At 42.2% G+C, this 22,922-nt stretch overlaps 2 protein-coding genes across 3 annotated transcripts; one reads left to right on the forward strand and one right to left on the reverse strand.

Annotated features, from left to right (window-relative positions):
• Positions 1-1,144: 1,144 nt before the first annotated feature.
• RBBP4 (RB binding protein 4, chromatin remodeling factor) lies at positions 1,145-11,298 on the forward strand. 2 transcript variants are annotated; one of them, XM_063140718.1, is made up of 12 exons: positions 1,145-1,264; positions 3,308-3,455; positions 4,902-5,047; positions 6,404-6,577; positions 7,116-7,231; positions 7,336-7,496; positions 7,629-7,755; positions 7,996-8,073; positions 9,043-9,119; positions 9,210-9,267; positions 10,129-10,239; positions 10,928-11,298. In XM_063140718.1, exons 1-12 carry the CDS (start codon positions 1,249-1,251, stop codon positions 10,991-10,993), a joined length of 1,278 nt encoding a protein of 425 aa, XP_062996788.1. In that variant the 5' UTR covers positions 1,145-1,248; the 3' UTR covers positions 10,994-11,298. The 2 variants fall into 2 exon arrangements, with proteins under 2 accessions (XP_062996788.1, XP_062996787.1); XM_063140717.1 differs by lacking the exon at positions 1,145-1,264 and adding an exon at positions 1,472-1,572.
• A 1,786-nt stretch (positions 11,299-13,084) lies between these two features.
• On the reverse strand, positions 13,085-21,802 carry SYNC (syncoilin, intermediate filament protein). The gene is made up of 4 exons (XM_063140719.1): positions 21,729-21,802; positions 18,516-19,479; positions 13,896-14,020; positions 13,085-13,365 (listed from the first exon to the last, which is right to left on the reverse strand). The coding sequence occupies exons 2-4, from the start codon at positions 19,470-19,472 to the stop codon at positions 13,305-13,307; spliced, it is 1,143 nt and encodes a 380-aa protein (XP_062996789.1). The 5' UTR covers positions 19,473-19,479; positions 21,729-21,802; the 3' UTR covers positions 13,085-13,304.
• Positions 21,803-22,922: the final 1,120 nt, after the last annotated feature.

Below are 22,922 nucleotides of genomic sequence, written 5' to 3' on the forward strand. Positions count from 1 at the left end.
CATAAGAAATTGCCTTTTTATAGATATCTATAAAAAGGCTATCATCTTAAGAAGCACCTTAGGCAAGCCACATTCCTCTCACCCCCTCCAGCTGTAACACAGCAGTGATCATACTGGTCCACATTATAGCCTTCCCCAACCTTATGTTCTTCAGATGTATTGGACTAAATTCATATCATCCGGAAGGCGCCTGGTATATATGAGGACTATTTCTGGATAGGATGGAGCCATGCTACAGGAAGTTCAGAATCTTTTTGTCCATGTTACAAATTAGGACACATTACTTTGAAATTACTGTTTGATGCAATTACAACATGCAACGTAATCCTATGCATGTTTACTCAGAACTGTTCCACTGTGTTGAATGGGGCTTACTCCTTGAAAAATGTTCCACAGGATTGTGCCTTTAGCAGTTTACTTCGTGTATGTAGATATTGCTCATATAATTATTACTGATATAAGGAGTCCTATTTTTCCTTTGCGGTGGCAACTAAAAGATGAAGACAAACACTCCAAGCACTAGATGGATTTTATTTGGCTCTCGTGTGTCACAACTCTAGTGAAATGGGCACCTCATTATTAGTCCCATTTTACAGATGGGAAAGCTGAGGGAGCCACGTCCCTCAAAAGGCAAGGCTGTGCAGTGTTTTCTTAATCTCACACATCAGAAACAACTTTTCTTCCACAGCAGGTTTTAGCACACAGCGGCTGAGCTCGGACGACACGCTAATCAATTGTTTTTCATTTTGTTCCTATTACTCCACCTCCGCTGATTAGCGTGTCGCCCGAACTAAGCAGCCCAGCATTCACAAGTTGCTTAACCTAGAACAAAATGGCGACTCAAAACGATGCTTCAACGAGCCAATGCCCTCCTTCCTCTCAACGTGAAGAAAGGAAGGGGCGGGAAAGTGAGAACACGCTTGCGTAGTCATTCCCCCGAGTAGGTCCGCCTACACGGCCCCGCCCCTCCAACCCCATTCCTGAGTTCATAATTCGCTGAGAGAATCGCAGTGGTGGGGTCTGTGATTGGCTGGCGTTGGCGCGAACCCGTCGCGCGCGGCTGCTGTCCTGAGGTGAATTGTGAGGGGGGGGCGGAGGAGGAGGAAGATTCAGGAAACAATAGAGGAGCGCCGAGCGGCCCGCTCCGGGTGGCACGAGGCGGCGGGCGAGCGAACGAAACGCCGGCCGACTCCTGAAGTGAACTAGGAAGCCGCGACGTCGCCCGCGCTCCTGAAGAGAGTCGGCATCATGGCGGATAAAGAAGGTAAACGGAGCGAGCGGACCGCCGCTGAGGAGGAGCAGGAGCAGCAGAGGCTCGACTAGGCCCCGCTCGCACCTTCCTTTCCCGCCCTCTGCGCGGCCCTGGCGGGGAGCCCTTCGCCCAATCGCCGCGCCCGTTGGCTCGGCCCCGCCCCGTTTCCGCGGGAGCCGCCCAATGGGGCGCGCCTCCTCCTCTCTCCCGCGCCCCCTCCCACGGCCTCTTGGCGCGCCTCGCTTCGCTCGTGTTTCTCGGGTCCTGCCTTGGCGGGGAGCGCTTTGTAATGAGGCGGGGAGGGCTGCAGGATGGCTCAGGTGGGAGACCGGCGAGGGAAGGGGCAGGCGGGTGCGCGGGCGGGCAGGCGGGCGACCGAGGCAGGCAAGGCTGCTCGCCCACTTCTTCCCCTCGCCACGCTGGGCCCGTGCCTTCAACGGCAGCCATTCCGCAAGTGGAGCTTTTCCAGGCGGAGACGGAAAGGCGCGCCGGGGAGAGCTACACCTGGTGAATGGCTGCACCTCAGGCTGGTCTTGCTTATTATTTATTGCATTTATATATCCCACTCCTCCAAGGAGCTCGGGGCGGCGCACGTGTTTTCTCACCCCCCCACCCCGGGCCCAGGTGTAGACTCGCGGCAGGTAGGTGAGGCTGAGAGACTCCTGAAGGCACCGGAACAGCAGGGCCTGTGCAAACGAAGAAGAGCAACGCGGGCCCCTCCGTGTTCAAAATAGCGCAGGGAGGCTGTTAAGTTTTAGGCCCCGAAAGACCCGTTGTGTTGCGAGCAAGGGGAGGCTGATTTCACGCTTGTGGGATCAACTTCTACACTTGATCCTCCAGAGGCCCAAATAGTCGCCCAGGAGCTGAGGGAGACTTAGCATTAAGGAATAGCGTGTGATCTCCTCTCGGTTCCGGGATTTATTTTTTTTAGCGCCAGGGTAAAGCTTGTAGCTTCCTCACCAAAATTCCACTCCTGATTCTCTCAACTACACCTTTAACAGCCTGATTAGACAGGGGCCTTTCTGTCGCCATTGTGCAGCTGTTGGGAAGTGAGAAGCCCTTGCTAATCTACTGCAGATCACCCAGAAGACTCTAGTCTAACTTCTGCCCAGACCTGTTCTAGAATGCTTAGATAAAATATTTCGGTAATCCTTAGGGCAGCCCTGTTAAGTAGACCTTATTCCATTTTGCAAATGAGAGGCTGAGACTATGGCACTTTACCTTAAAGATGTCTAGTGAGTTTAAGAGAGAAGTGAGATTTGAGCTGGGTTTTTTGTTTCTGATTTACAGCTTGCTAGTTGTTTCAGTCACCCTGTAAGGGTTATCTTTTTATCTGTGTATTACAGATTGGAGACTGAGAGGTGGTGACCTAAGACTTAGTGAGCTCTTGGCTGAAAATAATATTTGAACCAGGGATTTCTCAGCTAAGAACTCACACCTTTAGCTGCTACTGTGTACTAGAAGTAACTTCCGTGTTGCTGTATTATTATTTTTAAATTAAAACTCTGATGCAAGTAGCTCTGATGCCTTAAGGTGTCAGCTGCTTTCTTGCATTCTGTTTGAAGAACAGTGCATGTGGAACTATATGCATGCACACGCTTGTATTATTATTTCATTTATTTATTTATGCCCTGGCTTTTTCCCAGTACTGGGACTCAAGGCAGTAAAATAATGTCATTATGCAGTTGACAAACTAGGGTGCTAAGGGCATAGTGAAATTAATTCCTATTCACATGGGAAGAGAATGCTACATGTGGAAGTAAACTACTGAATTCAGCAAGGTCTGTTCTCAAGCAAATGAGTATGGGATTGCAGCTTTAATTCTTAGATGATATTGCAGGCCTGCTGTGTCCCTCTCTCCAATGGGGCTCATATGCCCTGTGAGGACATGAGATTACTCAGGGATGGGAAAAATCTAACTACTGAAGATAGAAATAATTTCCCCCTCTACTCCAGATTCTAAATACCTTTTGTTAGAAAGCAATGAATTGTCCATGGTCTTTCAGTTTTATTTGTCAGTATTAATTCTTTGCATACTTCTCTTATAATTGTTAGCTGCCTTTGATGATGCAGTGGAGGAGCGAGTGATTAATGAAGAATATAAAATATGGAAAAAGAACACTCCATTCCTCTATGATCTTGTAATGACACATGCTTTGGAGTGGCCCAGCTTGACTGCTCAGTGGCTTCCTGATGTAACCAGGTAATTTTCTCCAAGGATTACAGAACATTACCAAGCACTTGTGAATAAGGCCTGGTGAACATATTTGGACTTCATTCTGTGTAACGCACATAGGTTTGTGCAGTGATTGTAGCTCTATGGAGGCATACAGCCTGCACATATGACGGTTAAAAGGGTGATTGGGGCAAAGGCATGCAACCAAGGTCCCACCCTGTGTCTTGGTTCAGATGGCACAACAGCCCACCATAAGTTAATTATCCCTTGGGGCAATACATGCCATACACCATTATAAATAAGCTTAAACAACCTTCCCATAACCCATGTTCTGTTTTAAGGTTGTGTGGGTTATTTAACCCTCAAATAACTCCTGCCATGTGGGTTTGGATAACGTGACAAGCCATGGCAACCCACAGCTAGGGCTTGCATTTTAATAATGGGCCTGTTCATACAACACTAACACTTTTGCAGCAAATGGTTAGTGAGCATGTTTAAACTGGTTATGTAGCCACCGTGGTTCACACAACACACTAGATGTTGAAAACGTTTAACCACTGTGGGTTAGCGTGTCTTCTGAACAGGTTTAATGGTGGCCGGCATGCACCACAACTCATGAGTAACTGACCCATGAAGGGCTGTTGTGCTGTGCAGACTGGCCCTATATCTCCACGAGCCTCTGAAGATCTTTGCTTGTTTAACGCTGTGGCCTTCCAGGGGGTTGTAAAAGCATTCAGCTAAACATACGAACCACTCTGTGATTGGTTATCCTGCCTAATGAGGTTTTTTGATGACATAGAAGCTTGTAGAGTGCAATCCTTTGCATGTTTATGTGGGAATTAGTCCTACAATTTTCAGCATGCCTCAACCAGCAATGCTGGCTGGAGGGATGCAGAGTGTTGTAGGACTTTTTTTCTGTTTCAACATGCATAGGATTGCAGCCTAAATGTGAGCAGCTTGAAGGTGCTTACAATCTCCCCTGAAGACTTCCCATGCTCAGTTCATGGAGCCAGTGTGTAGGATTGTTGGGGTGGTGGTTGCATGCACTGCTTTCCCCCTACTACTAACCTTCATGTTTGCAAACAACCTTGGATAAATCTTGTTTTACTAACTTTTCTCGTATCAAGGTGAAGTACTTAAAAATTGCCTGCTGTAGCCATCTGTTAATTTTTGTGTTGCCTTGAGCATCTCTGAAGGACAAGAAATATTTCTACTAAATTAAAAAAATGATGAAGCGTCTTATGATCAAAACATCTATCGTATTTCAAATTGCTGATCAGTTTTCCTGCTTGCAATATTCTGAATTGTTAGGCAAGTAAAATCAATAATTCTAGGCTGAAATTGCAACAGCACTAGAGTAAGAGATGTGTTTATTGTCGAGAATGATGGGGACACTGATGGAGGCATTGGCCCTAATGAATCAGTCCTCATTAACAAACAAACCTTCCCCTTTGATCTTGTTTTTCTTTACAGACCTGAAGGCAAAGACTTCAGTATTCATCGCCTAGTTCTTGGGACCCACACTTCTGATGAACAAAACCACCTTGTGATAGCCAGTGTTCAGCTCCCTAATGATGATGCACAGTTTGATGCCTCACATTATGATAGTGAGAAGGGAGGTAAGAGAATAAAATAAGGAATAAGGGTGTGATTCTGGCAACATCTTACCTTATTAAGTAAACATGCCACAGATCTGTGAACTGTTGGTGTTGGGCCAAGACAAAAATCAAAATTGATAAATGGACCACTAAAGACTGATTCTTAAAAAACCGTACAACATAGTCTATCTGAAATTAAATAATTTTTAGTGGTGTAAGTTACTGGAGATTTTTTTGAAACATAATTTTAGTAATTGCATCTCCTGGTTGATTTTGTAATATGCTGATATACTATTGCCTGGATTTTTCTGCTTAATGGTTTTAAATTATTTGTGAGTGGCTACAAAGTTAAGGAAATAATGAAACAATAAACTTATAGCAAAAACAATATTATAAAAAGAATAAAATGTGGAACACTTTTTAGAAGTATACACACAAAAGTAATAAGCATACAAGCAACAGTAATAAAGCTTCTCCACAATATCTGTACGTGAAGGCCAAACACATTTCAACTTGCGATCTTCAGTGGCCTGATAGCATAGCTCATTAAAAACGTCAGTTCGGGTGTTTTTTTGGGGAAAAAGAAAATATACGTGGGCTGACTCGGTCCCAAATTCAGGGAATGTATAAAGTTGTCAACTTTATACATACCCTGAATTTGGGACCAACTGAGTCATCCCACGTATATTTTTCCAAAAAAAACCATACCTGAACTGACGTTTTTAACGAGCTATGCTATCAGGCCTCTGAAGAAGATCGCAAGTTGAAACGTGTTTGGCCTTCACGTACAGATATTGTGGAGAAGCTGTATTACTGTTGTTTGTACGCTTATTACTTTTGTGTGTATGCTTTTATAAATTGTTCCACATTTTATTCTTTATATATATATATATAATGTTTTTGCTATAAGTTTATTGTTTCATTATTTCCTTAACTTTGTAGCCACTCATTGTTTAACTTTTGGTTAAGGTGAGCACTTGTTGTTCATACATTTAAATTATTTGTGTACACTGTTGTACATTATTTTTATTTTCTAAATAGAAAAGAAATCTGTTAAACATGCTGCATAGGTTACAGTTCTAGGTCTATTCAAATGGGACCTCAGCAGTGTTGGCTGTTGCTAGTTAAATATCTGGAGTGATTAGCAAAGCCCTCTAATGCCACTTTGCCTAAAGAGAGTTTAGAAAATTGCAGTGTTTTTGTTTTCTATGGTGATACATTTATATAGCTGTACTGCATTCAAGAAGTTCCTACTGCTCAATCTTCTACATTCTCCTTTTCAGTTCCTCAGTGTTCATATGACATAGCTTCTTGGTCGCAAAGGTTTTGTTTCTTTGTTTAAGTGAATTGAACAGAATTGATACCTTTTGTTTTCAGAATTTGGAGGCTTTGGATCTGTTAGTGGGAAAATTGAAATTGAAATAAAGATAAACCATGAAGGAGAAGTAAATAGAGCACGCTACATGCCCCAGAATCCTTGCATCATTGCCACAAAGACTCCATCCAGTGACGTACTTGTGTTTGATTACACCAAGCATCCATCTAAACCAGGTATATGTGTCTTCTTACCTTGCTCCCTTTATGTATGCCCTTTGGGAATAAAATAAAGAATAGCTTTATAATGTTTATGTTATAATAGGATGAAAATCTTTAGGTGTGGGTAATTGTTTATTTCTCATGTTTTTCATGTTACCATACCCTTTTTTCTATAGACTAATCAGACATTATTTACTTCCATTTAATTCAGTTTTGCTTACCAGGAATGTAAAATAACCAGTTGTACAGCCCAGGCAAATTAATGATATTCTGGGTCCAGAGACTTCTCTGAGTGACTCAGCACACTTATCAATCTCAGAACTAGCCTGAGTGGATTGCTGCTGGGGGGGGGGGGGGGAAGGTTTCTGGGAGAGGAGTTGGGGGGCGACAAAAATGGTCCTCAGACCTCCCACAGTTGCGTACCCCTGAAGTAGACAATTAGGTTTTTAGCTTCTATGGAGCAAGAGTTCTCTTTGGCTACTTAATCCTTATTTGCAGTTCCCTAGTGCTGTATGAATAGAATAAGCAGGGACTGACACTTTCGCCTTTACAGATCCTTCTGGTGAGTGCAATCCAGATCTGCGTCTTCGTGGGCATCAAAAAGAAGGTTATGGTCTATCTTGGAACCCAAACCTTAGTGGGCATTTGCTTAGTGCATCTGATGATCATGTGAGTATTGTGTGTTTAGTTAGCCCAGTCACATATGCATATTGTCTCTGCCAAGTGAATGATGTCTCCTATCTGAATGTCTTTTCTCCCGTTTTTCCTCTAAGACTATCTGCTTGTGGGACATAAGTGCTGTTCCAAAGGAAGGGAAAGTAGTGGATGCCAAGACCATCTTCACAGGCCATACAGCTGTGGTGGAAGATGTTTCCTGGCATTTGCTCCATGAGTCTCTCTTTGGCTCTGTTGCTGATGATCAGAAACTCATGATGTAAGCAGTGCATGTTTATTCACATTGAATTACTTCCTGAATTTTTCTTAAAGGATACACTTAACACTTGCAACTAGTGTGAGTTACCGGTCCATCAAAATCGTTTCTCATCCTGAATTCCTTTCTTTTTAGCTGGGACACCAGGTCAAACAACACTTCTAAGCCAAGCCATTCTGTGGATGCTCACACTGCTGAAGTGAACTGTCTGTCTTTCAATCCTTATAGCGAGTTCATTCTGGCTACAGGATCAGCAGATAAGGTATCTATTTAGAAGACTTACATAGTATTACCTAAATTCATGGTTGCCGGTTTAAGGGTATTTCTCTTTGAATTGTTATGCACTTTGTTTTGGGTGGTCAATTCTAGTCAATTTTCTGCATCTGTTAAGTTGATAAAGAATGCACCTGTAAATTATGCAAGTAATGACAATAATGCATGCAGTATGGACTGTATACAGTATGAGAAATTAATGTTCTTTTGTTTATTAACTTCTGGTCAGACTGTAGCATTATGGGATCTAAGGAACCTGAAATTGAAGCTTCACTCCTTTGAGTCACACAAAGATGAAATATTTCAGGTAAACTCTCATAATGACATTGGATTCTTTTTTTCTTGATCATTTGACAAGATGGCTGCTTTTAAGAAGGAAACGTTTTCAGAACTGGCTTTGCTATTACAGCTTCAGGCCACCTACTTTATGTTTGCGCATCTTTGATTGTCAATTAGTAGGTACTGAAGAGAGCCAACAGCTGATCTTATGCTTTTTCTGCTTGTGGAAAAGCGTTATATATGCTGGGTAGCAGATGAGGAAAATCGTGGAATATAGAATTGGAGCAATGAAGTTGAATTGTTTTCTGTGCAGGGGAGGGGTGTTAGCTCTTGACCCTTGAAAACCAAGGATAAGGAAGCACACAATCGTTGGCACTGGAGTAGTATATATGCAAAGCATTGAGAATCTAATTTAATTCCAAGAATTAGACCGTGCTACATTAAGCTTTAGTATTTTGCAGTTGTAAATAAATTAACTTGTATTAGAGTTATTCAGGAAGGGGAGGTCTTGTACTAAATTTGAGCAACAATGGAAGTGGTTTAAGCAATTTTGGGTTAATGAGTGGCAGGTGTTTTGGCTGATATAAGGAAGATGTGTTTTATAAAGCATTCAGTATAGATTATTCTTCGTCACAGAGGAGGAAAATATGAATAGGTGAAAATACATCTTTAATGCTTTGTTGTAGGAATATGCTAGTTTTATGGAAATTAAAGTTCATAATCTTGTTTCCAAAGGGAAACTGATTCATGGTAGATCTTTGGTTATTATGACTTCCTCTAATGCTTTGCTGTCTAGCCTTTTATGTAGCATATAGAACAGTTAGGAGTTTCCAAGAGGAGAATGCAAATGCAAGTAGAGGAGACTAGTGTAGTTGGCTGGTATTTATGAAAAGATCTTGTTCAGTACACTGAGTGGGAAGCATAAAAATTGCTTCAATGCTAGAACTTAATGGTAGATCCTATAGTTAAACATTCTATGTCATCTTAATTGATACAGGTTCAGTGGTCGCCACATAATGAAACTATATTAGCCTCCAGTGGTACTGATCGCAGGTTAAATGTCTGGGATTTGAGGTGAGTGCCAAATGGGTGCAGTGCTGTGTAGATGTTGAGTTTCACCAGAAATGCTTTTCGTGTGTCCCCAATTATTCTCTTATGTTGCAGCAAAATTGGAGAAGAACAGTCGCCTGAAGATGCAGAAGACGGCCCTCCTGAGCTGTTGGTAAGTGGAATTTCTTACTCTTGTTAAAATTGTCTTCTATTCTTCTGCTTCCCCATGCAACTGCAAAAATCTAAATAATAGTTGGTGCCTTTACAATTCAGCTTGTTCTGAATTGTAAAGGCTAGTACTTGTAAATGCAATCTGTGCTCAGATCTAAGCAATTCTGAAGGGTTTGTTGGTTCTCCCTTGCCATGTATACACCTTTCTTAAATGATTCTGCCCTGTCCTCACCCTCTTACCCAAGAATGCAAAGTGAACTGGTGAACTGTCTTCCTAATTTCTAAGCAACTTTTCCTTTTTCGCTGGCACGCCTAGCTGATTTTTATAGATAGATAGATAGATAGATCTGGAAGATACTTCCTGAGCGTAGGACATTTTCTCTCTCCCTGTTCCCTCTGTTGTCTCCTCTTAGCTGTGAATGAATTAAGCCTTGCTTTTGGGGGTGGGGGAGGGATAACAATATATTTGTTTCTATGATATGATTTTAATTAAGGTTTTGTGCCTTGAGCACCATTTCTTTGACAGAAAGGCAGGATTGATTAATAAATAGCAGTGGGTAGAGAAGGAGAGAAAGTGAAGTGTAAAGTTGACAAAGTGCTTAATTATGCACCCTATAATCATGGATATAATTTAAAATGGAAGTAACATTGGTTTTAGCTCTATTGTATTCTGGAATCTAGGTTTTGGGGGGGTTATTTTTTAAAAATCACTATACTGCTTTAGAGCACAGCCCTTAAAGATTGGTGGGTTTCAGTAAGTCTCTTTCGATAACATCTGTAAATGTTTTTGTAACTCTGTTCTTGATTTATGTATCTTCAGGGGCATATGTACTTTAATCACTGTTTCTTGTTTCAATGTTAGTTTATTCATGGTGGTCACACTGCAAAGATATCTGACTTTTCCTGGAATCCCAATGAACCCTGGGTAATTTGTTCTGTATCAGAAGACAATATCATGCAAGTGTGGCAAATGGTAAGTACTTGGTTGATTATTTGAGGGGAAAGTGAGTCCAAAACTGTTGCTGTCTAGTAGCTACAACTCTTTTGTCAGAGTTGTGGTCCTTTTTTAGTTGTGTTGCATGAACAGTGTTGACACAAGTATATGTATGTCTTTCCATAGCTGTGTAGACGAAGTCAAAAACATTCTCTGCTAGTTCCTCACAAGGCACTCATAATGGCTAAATTCATTGTTCACTGGAAGAACTCCAACTATAGAAGGGGTCTTTTTGTTTTAGTGAGTTTTTGTGGGGAATAATTCCAATACAACGGCTGAGGAATAAATGCGTAAAACAGCTGGTGCATTTCGGAGTAGCTTAGTGCATATTAGAGTGCTGTTTGGCATTGCAGTTAGAAATTGCCCTCAGAATGGGAATCTATTCCAAGAAAATAATGATTTGTTTATCTGTGGATTCAATGAATAAGAAGAAATTTTAAGATAAAAGAAAGAGGGGAATTTTGACTTTTGTAATTATAGAGCAAGAGAAAATATTGTTACATATTTTTGCTGTGGGGAAAATTGGAAGCCCATCTTAATTTTGTATGTTTTTTTCTCTCTTACTTTGTGTATTTTGTGTTTGTGAGTTTGTTGCTTTGAAATAATATGAGAATCTATTCAACCATTAAACTAATATTCCTAATTCCACATTCCTCTCTCTTTATAGGCAGAGAACATATATAATGACGAAGATCCTGAAGGAAGTGTGGATCCAGAAGGGCAGGGGTCCTAGATACTTGCCCCCCTTCCATCCTTGTTTTTTCCTCCTGTTGTCTTCTTCCTGCATTGTTCTCCCAACTTTCCTAAGATTGTCAACACTGCTTTTTTGAGAGAGACAAATACACCATGCATTCAGCAGCCCATCCATAGATTCTGTTCAGCAGCCTATTGCTGTTGAAAGTTGAGGGCTTGGCCTGACATGAGCTAGCATCATACAATGGCTTCATGGTTCGCCATTTTTCTCCTAAAATATTAGTTGGTTGAGCTGATATACATGCTCTGCTGCCTCTGCTACAAGATTATTTTTCCTTTAATTTTTTTTAAAAAATACAAGCTATGCCTGAATTGTTCCAATAAAATGTTGGTAAGATCTCAATGTTTTATACTAGGGGGAATTTAAGAATGGAGAGAATTCTTTTATTTTATTAATATTGATCCCTCTGATAAAAATTGTGTGCAGGACTTTAGCTCTCTATAGACTTGTGGTTTCAGATGCAGATAAATTCAGTGCAAGATAATCTATTCTTACCCATTTCTAGCTGCTGTTGGTGATTAGACATTCTATCTCTCCAGATAATGCCTGGTTTTTCTGCCATAACACCTTGGTCCTTCCATCTTTTTATGATGGGGCAATTTAGGATGTGGATATGATTATACCTGCACATCACTTAGCTCTCTTGTGTTTTTTGAACTGTGTTCTCCTCTATTTCATTTCTGTGAATCGTTTTTGTGTTTTAACTTGGGGGACCACCAAGTTGTAAAAGATGTTTGTTTCCACTGAGTGATAGACCACAGATGGCATGCGCCCAGCTACCTGGAATGCACACAACAAAGAATGATATAAGTGTGAGTGGCATCCTCTATCCCCTTATATCAACACATCTCCTGTGTGGGTGAATTGTTCCACCATGGAGGTCAAGAAGTGCTGATAAAATAAATTTGGTTTTTTATGTACGGTGTGATTTGTCTCTCCTCCCCTCTCCCCCCCCCCCCCCCCAGTTAACTGAAATCTTGAGTTACCTGGAACCAAAATGAAAGCTTAACTGGCTTCCAAATTCGTAATGAAGTGAAATTCTGCTGGAGTAAGGAACAGGCAGATATATTACAAGTCTTGAAATATGCAGAGAGCTCTTTCCCACTGGCAATAAAAGATTGAGGGACCTGAAAGCTCAAGCAGAAGTTGTAACAAAAAGCAAGAAATACATGCAGCTGGCTGGGTCTTGAAAGTAGTAATGCTGGCAGGCAGTTGAGAATTGTATTAGAGATGCCTCTTGGAAGACCTATTTGAGGTGTGTGCTATAAATCTCAGCATGAGCCAGGGGGCGAAAGCATAGAGCTCTTTTATTACAGTGAAAAGCTTGATGGGGTAAGACCCTGTAGCTAGCTGTTTGCTGTCTACAAATTTGTTTCTGTCTTTGCTTCCATGCACTGCTTTTGGGCTTTAGATTGTAATGCGCAGGCAAAATCAACGTGCCTCCCAACCACTCATTGCTTTGCCTTGTTTCTGTTAACCATTGGATTAAAACTCGGGATAGTTTCTTCCTCAACAACCCAGATATGTTTTGTAAACCGGAATCAATGTGGAAGCATCAGGCTGTCTTTGCATCTATGCCTCGCTATCAGCGTTTTAACCACTGACTTGTATTTTGCAGTGTTTCGATCCCATATAGAGAGAGCAGTTCAGGAAGGTCGTTGCCATGAAACTAGAAAGTGTTTTCCTATTTGCAGAACAGGCATTCCATGCAGCCTTTATTGGGATGCGGGGAAGGGGAGACAGACCTGATTCCAGCAGTTCATGTAGAGCAGTGGGGGACTATATTGGCCTGTGGTTCAGAATTGGGCTTTAAGTCTCTTTAGCCCTGTTGCTCTATAAACAATCATTCCTACTTGAGAAGTTCTCCAAAATGCTCTGTGCACACATGTATAAAAATTTAATTAGAATGTAATTTCAATTTTCTATCCATAATATGTCAAAATTACAAACAGATGTCTTAAAGTACCTTATAGTCCTGTTCTTAGGTTTTATACAGAACATTAAAGCAACTTTAACAAATGTGCTGATATGTCAGCTGTATACAATCTTTTTACTATAGACTTGTCCATAATGCATGTCCGGTGTTCTGTTGATGTGACGTCCGTCCAGTGTAAATACCAGATTTCAGAAGATCAATTGCGACTTCAGAAAAATGCAATCTGTCATCTTAAAAGTCTGGCCCATTGGCTACTATATTGTAGTTAGATGGAGAGAGAGTTTCTTTTGTTTCCACAAAGAAGATTGCATTTATAAGAAAGGAGAAGGACATCCATGATTCTGAATCCATGATTCAATCTTGGTCTTGCTTTGCTTCTGACTTGCAGAGTTGTCCATAGATTTCTAAGCAGTCTCTGTGAGGATTGAAACTGAATTACCAGTTGCCCAAGGTAATTTTTCACATGCAAATCTAAATTTTAAAAAGCTGCATGTCGGAGAATGATTAGAAGAAACATTTTAGAATGGACCACTTCAACTTTTGACACTTTAGAGAGTAAGAAAAATAACACTGCAAATAAAATGCTCCGTGGGCTTCTTATTTAAAAACGAAAGGTTGAGAGACCTTTATTGTTTTAGAAATCACTAAGGTGCTATACAAAAATTAAAACGGATTCTGCCCACAGAGTTCTAATCTACCTATTTGTTGATTGACTTACTGGGAAGTTATTAAAATATTGTATGCAAGTTATATTCTGATGTTGGTGGCGCTCTTTATGTGGGCACCTTTAGTAACATCTATGGTATAAATCAACTGGATCTGACAGCATGTGCCTAAGAAGTTTCTATGGTGAGAAACTGTCACTTAATTCTTTCATTGCTAATCAAAATTTCTCCCTTGCCTTGCTTCTATGGGGGTAGAGTTCAATAAATAAGCAAAACCTACTTGTAAATGGATAGCTCCTGATGCAAGCTGGCCTTCAGCTCTTCCAATTCTTTGTTCTTTTGCTGCTGAAGCTGTACTTCATTCTTCAGTTCTCTCAACCTTTCTTCCATTTCTTCTACCTGTTCCTGTGAATAGAAAAGCATTGGCTTGTAACTATCAATATCCTGGAAAGGAAGACAACCTGCACTTTTTCATTGTTGCCATTTGTTGTAATCCAACGACTGGACTCTGCTAAAAAAAAATTATTTTTTGCCATGGTAACATGAAAATAAGAGAACTGCTTACAATCTGGATAAATGCATGCAAGTTTGAATAACTTGTTTTGCTAGCTTCTTTTCCCATTCTCCATAACTATGTGGGTTGTCTTATCCCCTGGCCACAGGGACTCTTGCCATACTTTCAAGTCTATCTGCAGCCACAATAACTAGAAACATACATGAATAACCCTGAAGTTCTTGAGATACTGAATTCTGTGTCCAGTATCAGATCTGGGTTTTCCTGGAAAATCTGCTCAGCCTCAAGACTAAATAAATCTTGCCTCTAGCAAAGCTGTCAAATTGAAATTTATGTACATACTTTGGAGTAAGACTGAAGATGGAAGTGATTGTCTTGTAGGAAGCATGGAATAATGTTCAGAAGACAATTGAAAGTCAGTCAAAACTTCTCTAGTCAAGAGCTGTGCTACTTGTAGCATGGGCACTTTTGGTGAAGGTGTGTTTCTCCTGACTGATGCAGTGGCCTAAATGGCAACTCTGCTGATCAGCACTTCCTAAAATTGGCATAGGGGATAGAAGAGGTTGGCACAGTCTAACTAATGTGTTGCATAATACTCCACTTTTCCTGAACAGAAGCATCCAAGTGCAAGAACTTCAAAGTCTGTGAAGTTGCTATAACTAGAATAAATAAAGCTTTTTAATATAGGTTCTACAAATGCTTTTTTGATTGAAATTGACAAATTCAACCTTCCTTAGATGTGAACACTATTTAAGGTACTGCTTACCCAACTGCTGCAATCTTAATTGCAAAAATAGATTTAACACCATGACTTCAGTTGTAGAGCTGAAGGAAGAATGAACTTGGTGGGTTGACTGGCAGTGGTACACCTTGCAAGAATGACAAAGTCCTGTGAAGAAGTCCTTCCCTGTCTTGTCTTCAAAAAAAATTCTCTATCACCACAAAAGCTTATTTGGTGCCTGAAATGTAAGACTCTTGGGAGAAATTGGCTGCTGTGGAATCTCCTGAATGCCAGACTTGATTGCGGAATGACACAATCACAGCCCCCTGCTCAGAGCAACTTCTGTTAGAAGACTCCAAACTTGAACCTGGAAATCTAAAACTCCCATTTGACTTAATTTTCTCTAAGCATCTTTCTTGAATATAAAACCATGGAATGACATGAAGATCTCTACTTCAAAACTACTTGTCACAGTTGAAGATGTCCGTATGTATCCATGACTAAGTTATTATTTATTTATATAGCACCATTAATGTACATGGTGCTGTACAGAGTAAAACAATAAATAGCAATTCCCTTCCGCATAGGCTTACATTCTAAGTTATGCTTGATTTGTGTTCCTTTTTAAAAATCAAGGCAGAGAGCACTAGACCTAATCCGCTAATGTGTAAAAAGCTGTGTGTACCCAGGTGGGGAAGGAAAGAGGCATGTATGTTCTAGAGATGTTTTTGTTGCTGTACACATAGTGCAGTACTCTGGCCCAGTACTGAAAGATGCTGAAGCTCAGCCCTGACCCAAATAAAGCCCTGTTCACATTCCTTAGGTTATGCAAGATCAAGGCTCTATTTGGCTAAATGCGTAATAGGCCAACCCTGCCCATAGAATGTTTGCTGCCTCTTGCCACAAAAATAGGCAGCTATTTGTGTGAACTCCAGAAAGAGATCTAATCACATGGTATGAAGCAAAACTCAGGGATAGAAAAAGAAAGGAAGGGCATTCTTCCAATTTTTTCTGCAATACAAGCAAAGATGAAAAATAAGAGCAGGCACAGCAGTGAGCCTCCTTAAAATATTTATTGCATTTTATACAATAAAAATGCAATAAATAAGCTCTCTGGGCGGTTCACAAAAATTAGGCATTATCAAAGGCCCATAGCATGAGCCTTTCCCACTGAAAACTGCAGTATGAAAAAAGGGAGACACTATTGTAGAATTTAAAAATCTTGCACAACAAGTAGTGGTGGGATGTAAAGATCAGATAAATGCTTGATGTGGTTTCTGCTTCAATTCCTGTAAATTACTTCTGTTCTTACAACACATCAGTGATAGGCAACCCTTTTAACATTTGGCATTTCCTGTCATACGAATGGCCTTAGTTAAGCGAGACAACTGAGCCTGATGGGAGTTGCTGATTTTGCAGCACAAAGCTGTTGGTTAGGATGGAAGCCTGTAGTAGGTGCTGGGCAGGCCTTTCTGGATCCGAAGGAGTCTAGCTATTTAGAAGCGATTTTCATTTTAAAGGAAGAGTTCTTGCATTTCAAAAAGTTATTTTCAAACGTAATTATTCATGCATTAGGTGAAACTTCTACACAGTTTGGTATTTTGTTTCCTATAGTGGAGAGCCAGATACATCTTGGGAAATTCACAAGAAGGCCCCAACTGAATTCGCTGAGACTTACTCCCAAGTTTTCAGTCTTAGTTTTCAGTCTTAGGCATACTTGGGGGCAAGCCCCTGTTGGAGTCAGTGGAGCTGAGTTTATAACAAATACGTTTAGGATTATGGTGCAAATCATTCTTCAGCTGCATTTTTAATAACCTATTTGAATGTGTAAACAAAAAGATGGTTGTTTAAACTAAGCATGTGATAGATTAATAAATCTATGTTAAGTGCTTTTGGGGAACATTCACCATATTGCTAGTGATTGCTAACTAGCATGAAGCACATGGTGCTGTTCCTGCTAGGTCATGCCATTTTGGATTGCATGTGGAAGGATTACATCTTCAAATGGTCTCCAGTATGAAATCTTCCTGTACATACAAAACATGCCAGGACAAAAAGGTGGTTGTAGCCTGTTAGTCTTTTAAAAGCTCAGAATATATATATATATATATATATATATATATATATATATATATATATATATATATATATGAGCAGCCAAACAGCTGATTTCCCCAGTTTGAAATGGTAGAGTTTGGCTTGGCAAGAGTGGCACGATAGAATCATAGAATAGCAGAGTTGGAAAGGGCCTATAAGGCCATTGAGTCCAACCCCCTGCTCAATGCAGGACGGTTCTCTTGATGGTGCATTTTAGCTCACGGCTTCTAGGGTTTGTTGTGGCATCTGTTGTATCATCAGGAAGAGAAGTGCAGCAGCATCTGCGTGGCAGCTTGCTTAGCTCAGAGTAGTGAGCAATGCCATACGATTGGGGTCCCCAACTAGGTGCCTGTTCGGCACTAGTGTACCTTTTGACCCACTCCCTGCCCCTCCTGATTTTTTAAAAATTTCAACTTGGTGAGCTGCCATCATCTAGCTTCCAGGGGTGGCCCACCCTTCCCCAGCTGCTGCTAGAAGGGTGTCTGACTAAACATCTTGCCTTGAGGGGATGAGAGAAGAAACTGACTAAATTTGAACTCAAAAGGAGAAGAGAAACTGGAGAAGAAAGAAAACAGGAACATGGCAGCAAAGAACCCGCCAGCCCAGAAGGACAATAGATGCAGTGCAAATTTGAGTATAATTGCTTCCAGAATGGGCATATTCCCATCCATCTGGGGAACTGAACCAACTGCCATGCTCTTTTCCTCCTCCCTCCCAATCCCTTTCCTTGTGTGTCATGTTTTTAAATTGTAAGCCTGAGGGTTAAGACTTTAATTATTGATACCGGTAAGCTACTCTGAGAGCTTTTTGACTAAAGAGTGGAATAAAAATGCTTTTGAGTTAATAAGCTTTAAAAAAAAAAAACTAGGAGGCTATCATCCGGTACCTCCCATGCCATCTATATTTCCATAGGCTGCAGCCCAGTGCTTTGAAGTATGCCCAGCTGCCCAGAAAAAAGACATATAGTAGGAATGGGAGGGAGCATCAATGGCTGGAAACGAGGCGGTATTCAACCTGTCCTTTGAGTATGTGCGTGTACATGTGAGCTGGTTAATTTCTTCATTGGTATGGTTTGTGTCTGTGCCTGTGTGTGTTGCCTGGGGGGTTTGGGGTTTATTTTGTGTGGCTCTGTGGTGTAAGTGGGTGTCTTGCATGTGACACACAGAAAGCTGTGTGTGTTTGTGGAGAATCAGCAGTTTGCTGATATTTTGTGCTTTGCCCCCCTCCTCTGCCTTGTACTCAGTTCCTTGGCCAGGTTTCCTGATTCTGAGTCTCCCCAGTTTGCCTTCTGTGAAATGTGTGCTGGACCAGAAAATAGGATTCAAAAAATTAGTTTTGTGTTTTGGAGCTCAAAACCCATTGCTGCCTTGAACTTAAGATTCTTGGGCAAGTTACATTTCTTTTAGACTCGCCAGTTCGCCTTATGAGAAATGAGTGTTTTGCGACGGGCCCTGCCTACCATGGCAGCCATTTTGTGAATGGGAACCCCCAGGCAGCAGCCATTTTGTGAGATTTCAATTGTGCCCACCGTCCCACAAATATCAGGGAACCCCTGGCATAAGGCATACCTTGTACTGGAGAACATCTTCATCCCGTTTTTGTTTAATGAGCAAAATCTGTTCCTCCAGATTTCTGTTCTGCAGCTGTAGCTTGCTAACGTCTCCCAGCAGCGGTCTCAGGGTTTCCTTTAGTCTATGGATCTCGCCCTGCGTCTTTCGCAAAGTCTTACTACTGGCGTCTCTCCTTTCCAAAAGGCGCATCAGTTTCGGCTCATAATGTTCTTCCAGGCCCTGACGGCTCTCTGACACAAAGCTTTCAAACTGCATGGACAGCCGCCGGCTCTCCTGAAGGTAGCAGCTGTCCCTCCGGCGCCGAGGAGCCCTCAAATGTTGCCTGAATTGTTCCTTCTCCTTCTCACAAGTCTCTCTCAACTGTGACAGCTCTTCTGAGAGCTGGCTGACCCTGCTTTCCAGTTCTTCCCGGTAGACGGCATTCTGGGCCACATCGTGCCTCCTGGTCTCCAGCTGGTACTGGCACGCCACGCATTCCCGCGTCACCCTGAACAGCTTCCGTTTCACTTGCCGAATCTCATCCCTCAAGCTGCCCCTTTCGAGCTCGACTTTTGCATGCAGCCGGTAGGCTTCAAGGATCTCTTCATGGGCTTTTTTAATTTCCTCCAGCGCTGGTTCTCGTAGGAGCATGAGTTCCTGGATGAGATGGTCCCTCTCCCTCTCTAGCTGTTCCACCGCTTCAATGCACTCCTGAAAACGCTCTCCAAGATCCTCCATGCTCATCTGCTCAGGCTCTGTTGCATACAATTCCTGGTCTGCCATGGCTTCCTGTAGCTCCACTGGGGAATGTGTGATCCCTGCCTCTTGTGAGAATGGGACGTTGAAGGGATCCATGTATAGCATCCCAAGGGGATCTTCCCCATCAAGCTCCAAGGAAGTTCCTGCATCCCTAGCATTTAGTTCTAAGGAGGTTTCCACATTGTCCAGTTCCAGAGGAGGTTCGGAGTCTGCCATCACTTCCCTGAAAATAAAAAGCAAGTTGAGAATCAAACCCCTTGAGTGAAAACTCCTCTAGCACAGATAAGCTTGGGGAGCAGGTACGTCATCCTTGTGCCCAGTACAAACTGCGTAAACAGAGATGGACTTAAACCGAGGCACATTATTCAGTAGCAGAAGAAAGTTTGTTAGGAATGCAGAATCACATGGCATTTCTGACATTACAGAAAATATATTTCTAAAAAGATCTCTTACTTCCACCAGCCGTGATTTGCTTTTGAGTTGCAGAGTTTTAGAAATGGAAGCCCTTGTTTTGCAAAATAGATAGTGGCTGGGAGGCAGATGGCTGACTGCCATTACACCCAAGCACGTAGTGTGCAAAGTAAGGCAGCGGCAAGAAGAAGGTAGTTTTCTCCATAGAATTTCCACCTGGACACGGACTCTGCCTGTCTCCATCTGGACCCACCAGGTTCCCTCCCCCTCTCTGATAGGGAGAAACTCTCTTTTGAGACTGGAGCCAGTGGCTGTATTACTTGGCAAGGCCTGCCTGCACAAAGCCAATCTAGGCAGCATAAGACAAGCATGATGTCATCCTAGAAGCAGGGAGACAACTAACATTTCAGATTGGAGGAGGGGAGTGATCAAGAAAAAGAACACAGACCCATGCACAGAGAATCTATGGAACACCTCCCCACAAGGACGGGTAGGGGTGGGAGAAGTCAGTTAAAATGTGCATCCCACCTGCCAGCTTTGGCTCATTCTTAAAAGTGGGATTTCATGCTTTTCATAATAATAAATAATAGATCGGACTGATTTCTAAAGTTTACATGATTTGTGTTCTTCACAGGCACATCGTGTAATTCCTGCAGCAAAACACCAGTGGGTGGGTACAGAGATTTAGGGTGCTGCCTGTTAGCAGCAGGCATGAGAACACAAGTAACAGCCTATACCTTATTTTATCCCATTTCTCCTAGTAATCCGTTCTTGTGCATCAACATACAGGGCACTTCCAAACAAGGTTTTTATGGCACCATTACCCTACCTCTTTCTTTTTTTCTTTTTAATTGTATTTTATTATTTTAGGTGAAGTAATACAAATAAACAACAGCTCTCCCTCCCGATAAAGAGTACCACCAAAATGGATAGCATGAACAAAAAGTTTACAGTAGTAGCAACAACAACAAAAGGGGTGGGGTGGGGTCTTCCACCAGTTAAATAAAATTAGTGTTCCATGTTCCTTGGTAACCACATAAGAAATAAAATTAAACCAAGTTATATAAAAGGCGGTGGTGGGTGTGTTGCTGCTTCTGTTCCAGGTTTCATTTATTTATTAATTATTGCATTTATATCCCGCCTTGTTTCCTCTAAGGAACCCAAGGCGGTGTACAATAATCCTCCTCCTCCTCTCCATTTTATCCTCACAACAACAACCCTGTGAGGTGGGTTGGGCTGAGAGTCTCTGACTGGCCCAAAGTCACCCAGTGGGTTTCCATGGCTGAGTGGGGACTAGAACCCGGATCTCCCGACTCCCAGTCCAACACTTTAGCCACTACACCACTCTGGCTCTCATTTGTTAATATGTCTATAACAGCGAAGTCCTAAAGCTGTGTCAGCCAGTTTTCAAATAAGTCTCCATCCAGGGATCTCCATCATTTGGCTATAAAGAGTCTTGCCACTGTCATCAGGTGAGTTATGAGGCCCTTTGGGGTAAGAGCTAGTGCTGGCCCATCATATATTAATAGGGCAATTTTAGGATTGAGTGGAATAGTTTGGTTAGGGATGAGTTCAGCCTCATGAAAGACTCCCCCACCCCACCCTAGAGTAGAGCCTAATGGGCAATCCCACCACATATGGAAGAACCAGTGCCCCAACCTCTTTCATGGAATTTTACAGGGAATCCAGATGACGTCTTCTACTTGCAACCCTCCTGTATTTTCTAACTTGTTCTTCTGTCTTTGAACGCAGAAATACCATAAAGCAGAAACAGACGGAGCAGCTTCATAATACCTTGTGATTGCTAATGCCAGATGGTCTCCCTGTGGAAGCACCCACACTCCAAGTGCCCCTGTTCACCAGGGATGGCCCTCTTTTCTGGTACTGGTCCTTGGTAAATCAATGTCCCTGTGATTTGTTTTAGGCCCTAAAGCCCCTGCCTTACAACCATTCAAAGCCTGAGACTTCAAAATGCAACTGCATACCAAAAATTGCATGGACGGGACCGTAAAATGCATGAAAAAATAGTATATTTGCAAGGAACTCAAGTTGGAGCCTTACCTCTCTGCTGAGCCATTTCCCTTTCTCCTTTGGCATGTGAGAGGAACACAAAAGACTTTGTCTTCTTTCTTCAGTAGCTAGTTTTGCAACTTTGAGATGAGGCTTTTATTGTGAAATCGCCCTGCCTCAAACACGGAATTTTACGGGGCTCTAGACATCGTCTTCCATTTGTAATCTTCCCCTGTATTCCCACGGCTCTGCCCGCCTTTTCTGCTTACCACAGAAAAATCCGTTAAGAAAGGAGCGATGGAATACCTGCTCAGTACCTTTTGACTGATAGCACTGGGGCTCTCCGTCTGGAAGCACCCAAAGATGCAACCTGCCAGTGCTCAGTCTTCATGCAACCGGAGGCTTTTCTCACTTCTTACACCAGACCTCCTTGGAGAGGAAGGAACTGCAATTGTGTACTTGCCAGCCAGATTGCACAGTGGTTTTTCACCCTCGATTGCAATGGCAATGAAGACTGTGCTGCACCTGCACATTCTCCTTCCTGCTCCCTCCTCCCTTTTCTGCCTGGGGAGCCGTTCTCCACTGAGTGGCACGTAACATGCAGCACAGCCCTTCCCTCCTGAACAGCTGGTAGGTGGCAGGGGACCCAGAAGGCTGTATGAAATCCAGCTGTGGGCCAGGGATGCCCCGCCCTTGCTTTAGCAAATGCCTCATTTAAAAAACTTTGTGAGTCGCTACAGCTGCCAATCCTCAGGGTCCGAAGTCACTAGAAGTTGATTCTCTGAGCAGGATGGTCGTGAATGCATGTGTTGTGTTCTCTAGCACACGGGTACGTAAATGTGTGTGCATGAACACTAAGGCACCCTGCAGCACACAGCTGCAGCTCTTGAAATATATCTTTGGAGTGCTGATAATAGCAAAGCATATAGAACAGCGGTTCTCAACCTGTGGGTCGGGACCCCTTTGGGGGTCGAATGACCCTTTCACAGGGGTCGCCTAAGACCATCAGAAAACACATATTTCCGATGGTCTTTGGAAACTGTATTGACTGAACTATGTCATGTATCATCTTTTGTATTATTTAAGCTATTGTTATGTATTATTTTCATTAGCAAACCATCCCATGACAATGGATCGTGTAGAGAAGAACGAAAATAATTTTATGGTTGGGGGTCACCACAACATGAGGAACTGTATTAAAGGGTCGCAGCATTAGGAAGGTTGAGAACCACTGATATAGAAGGT

Source organism: Elgaria multicarinata, chromosome 13 (genome assembly GCF_023053635.1).
Source record: "Elgaria multicarinata webbii isolate HBS135686 ecotype San Diego chromosome 13, rElgMul1.1.pri, whole genome shotgun sequence".
In the NCBI taxonomy this organism is placed as follows: domain Eukaryota; kingdom Metazoa; phylum Chordata; class Lepidosauria; order Squamata; family Anguidae; genus Elgaria; species Elgaria multicarinata.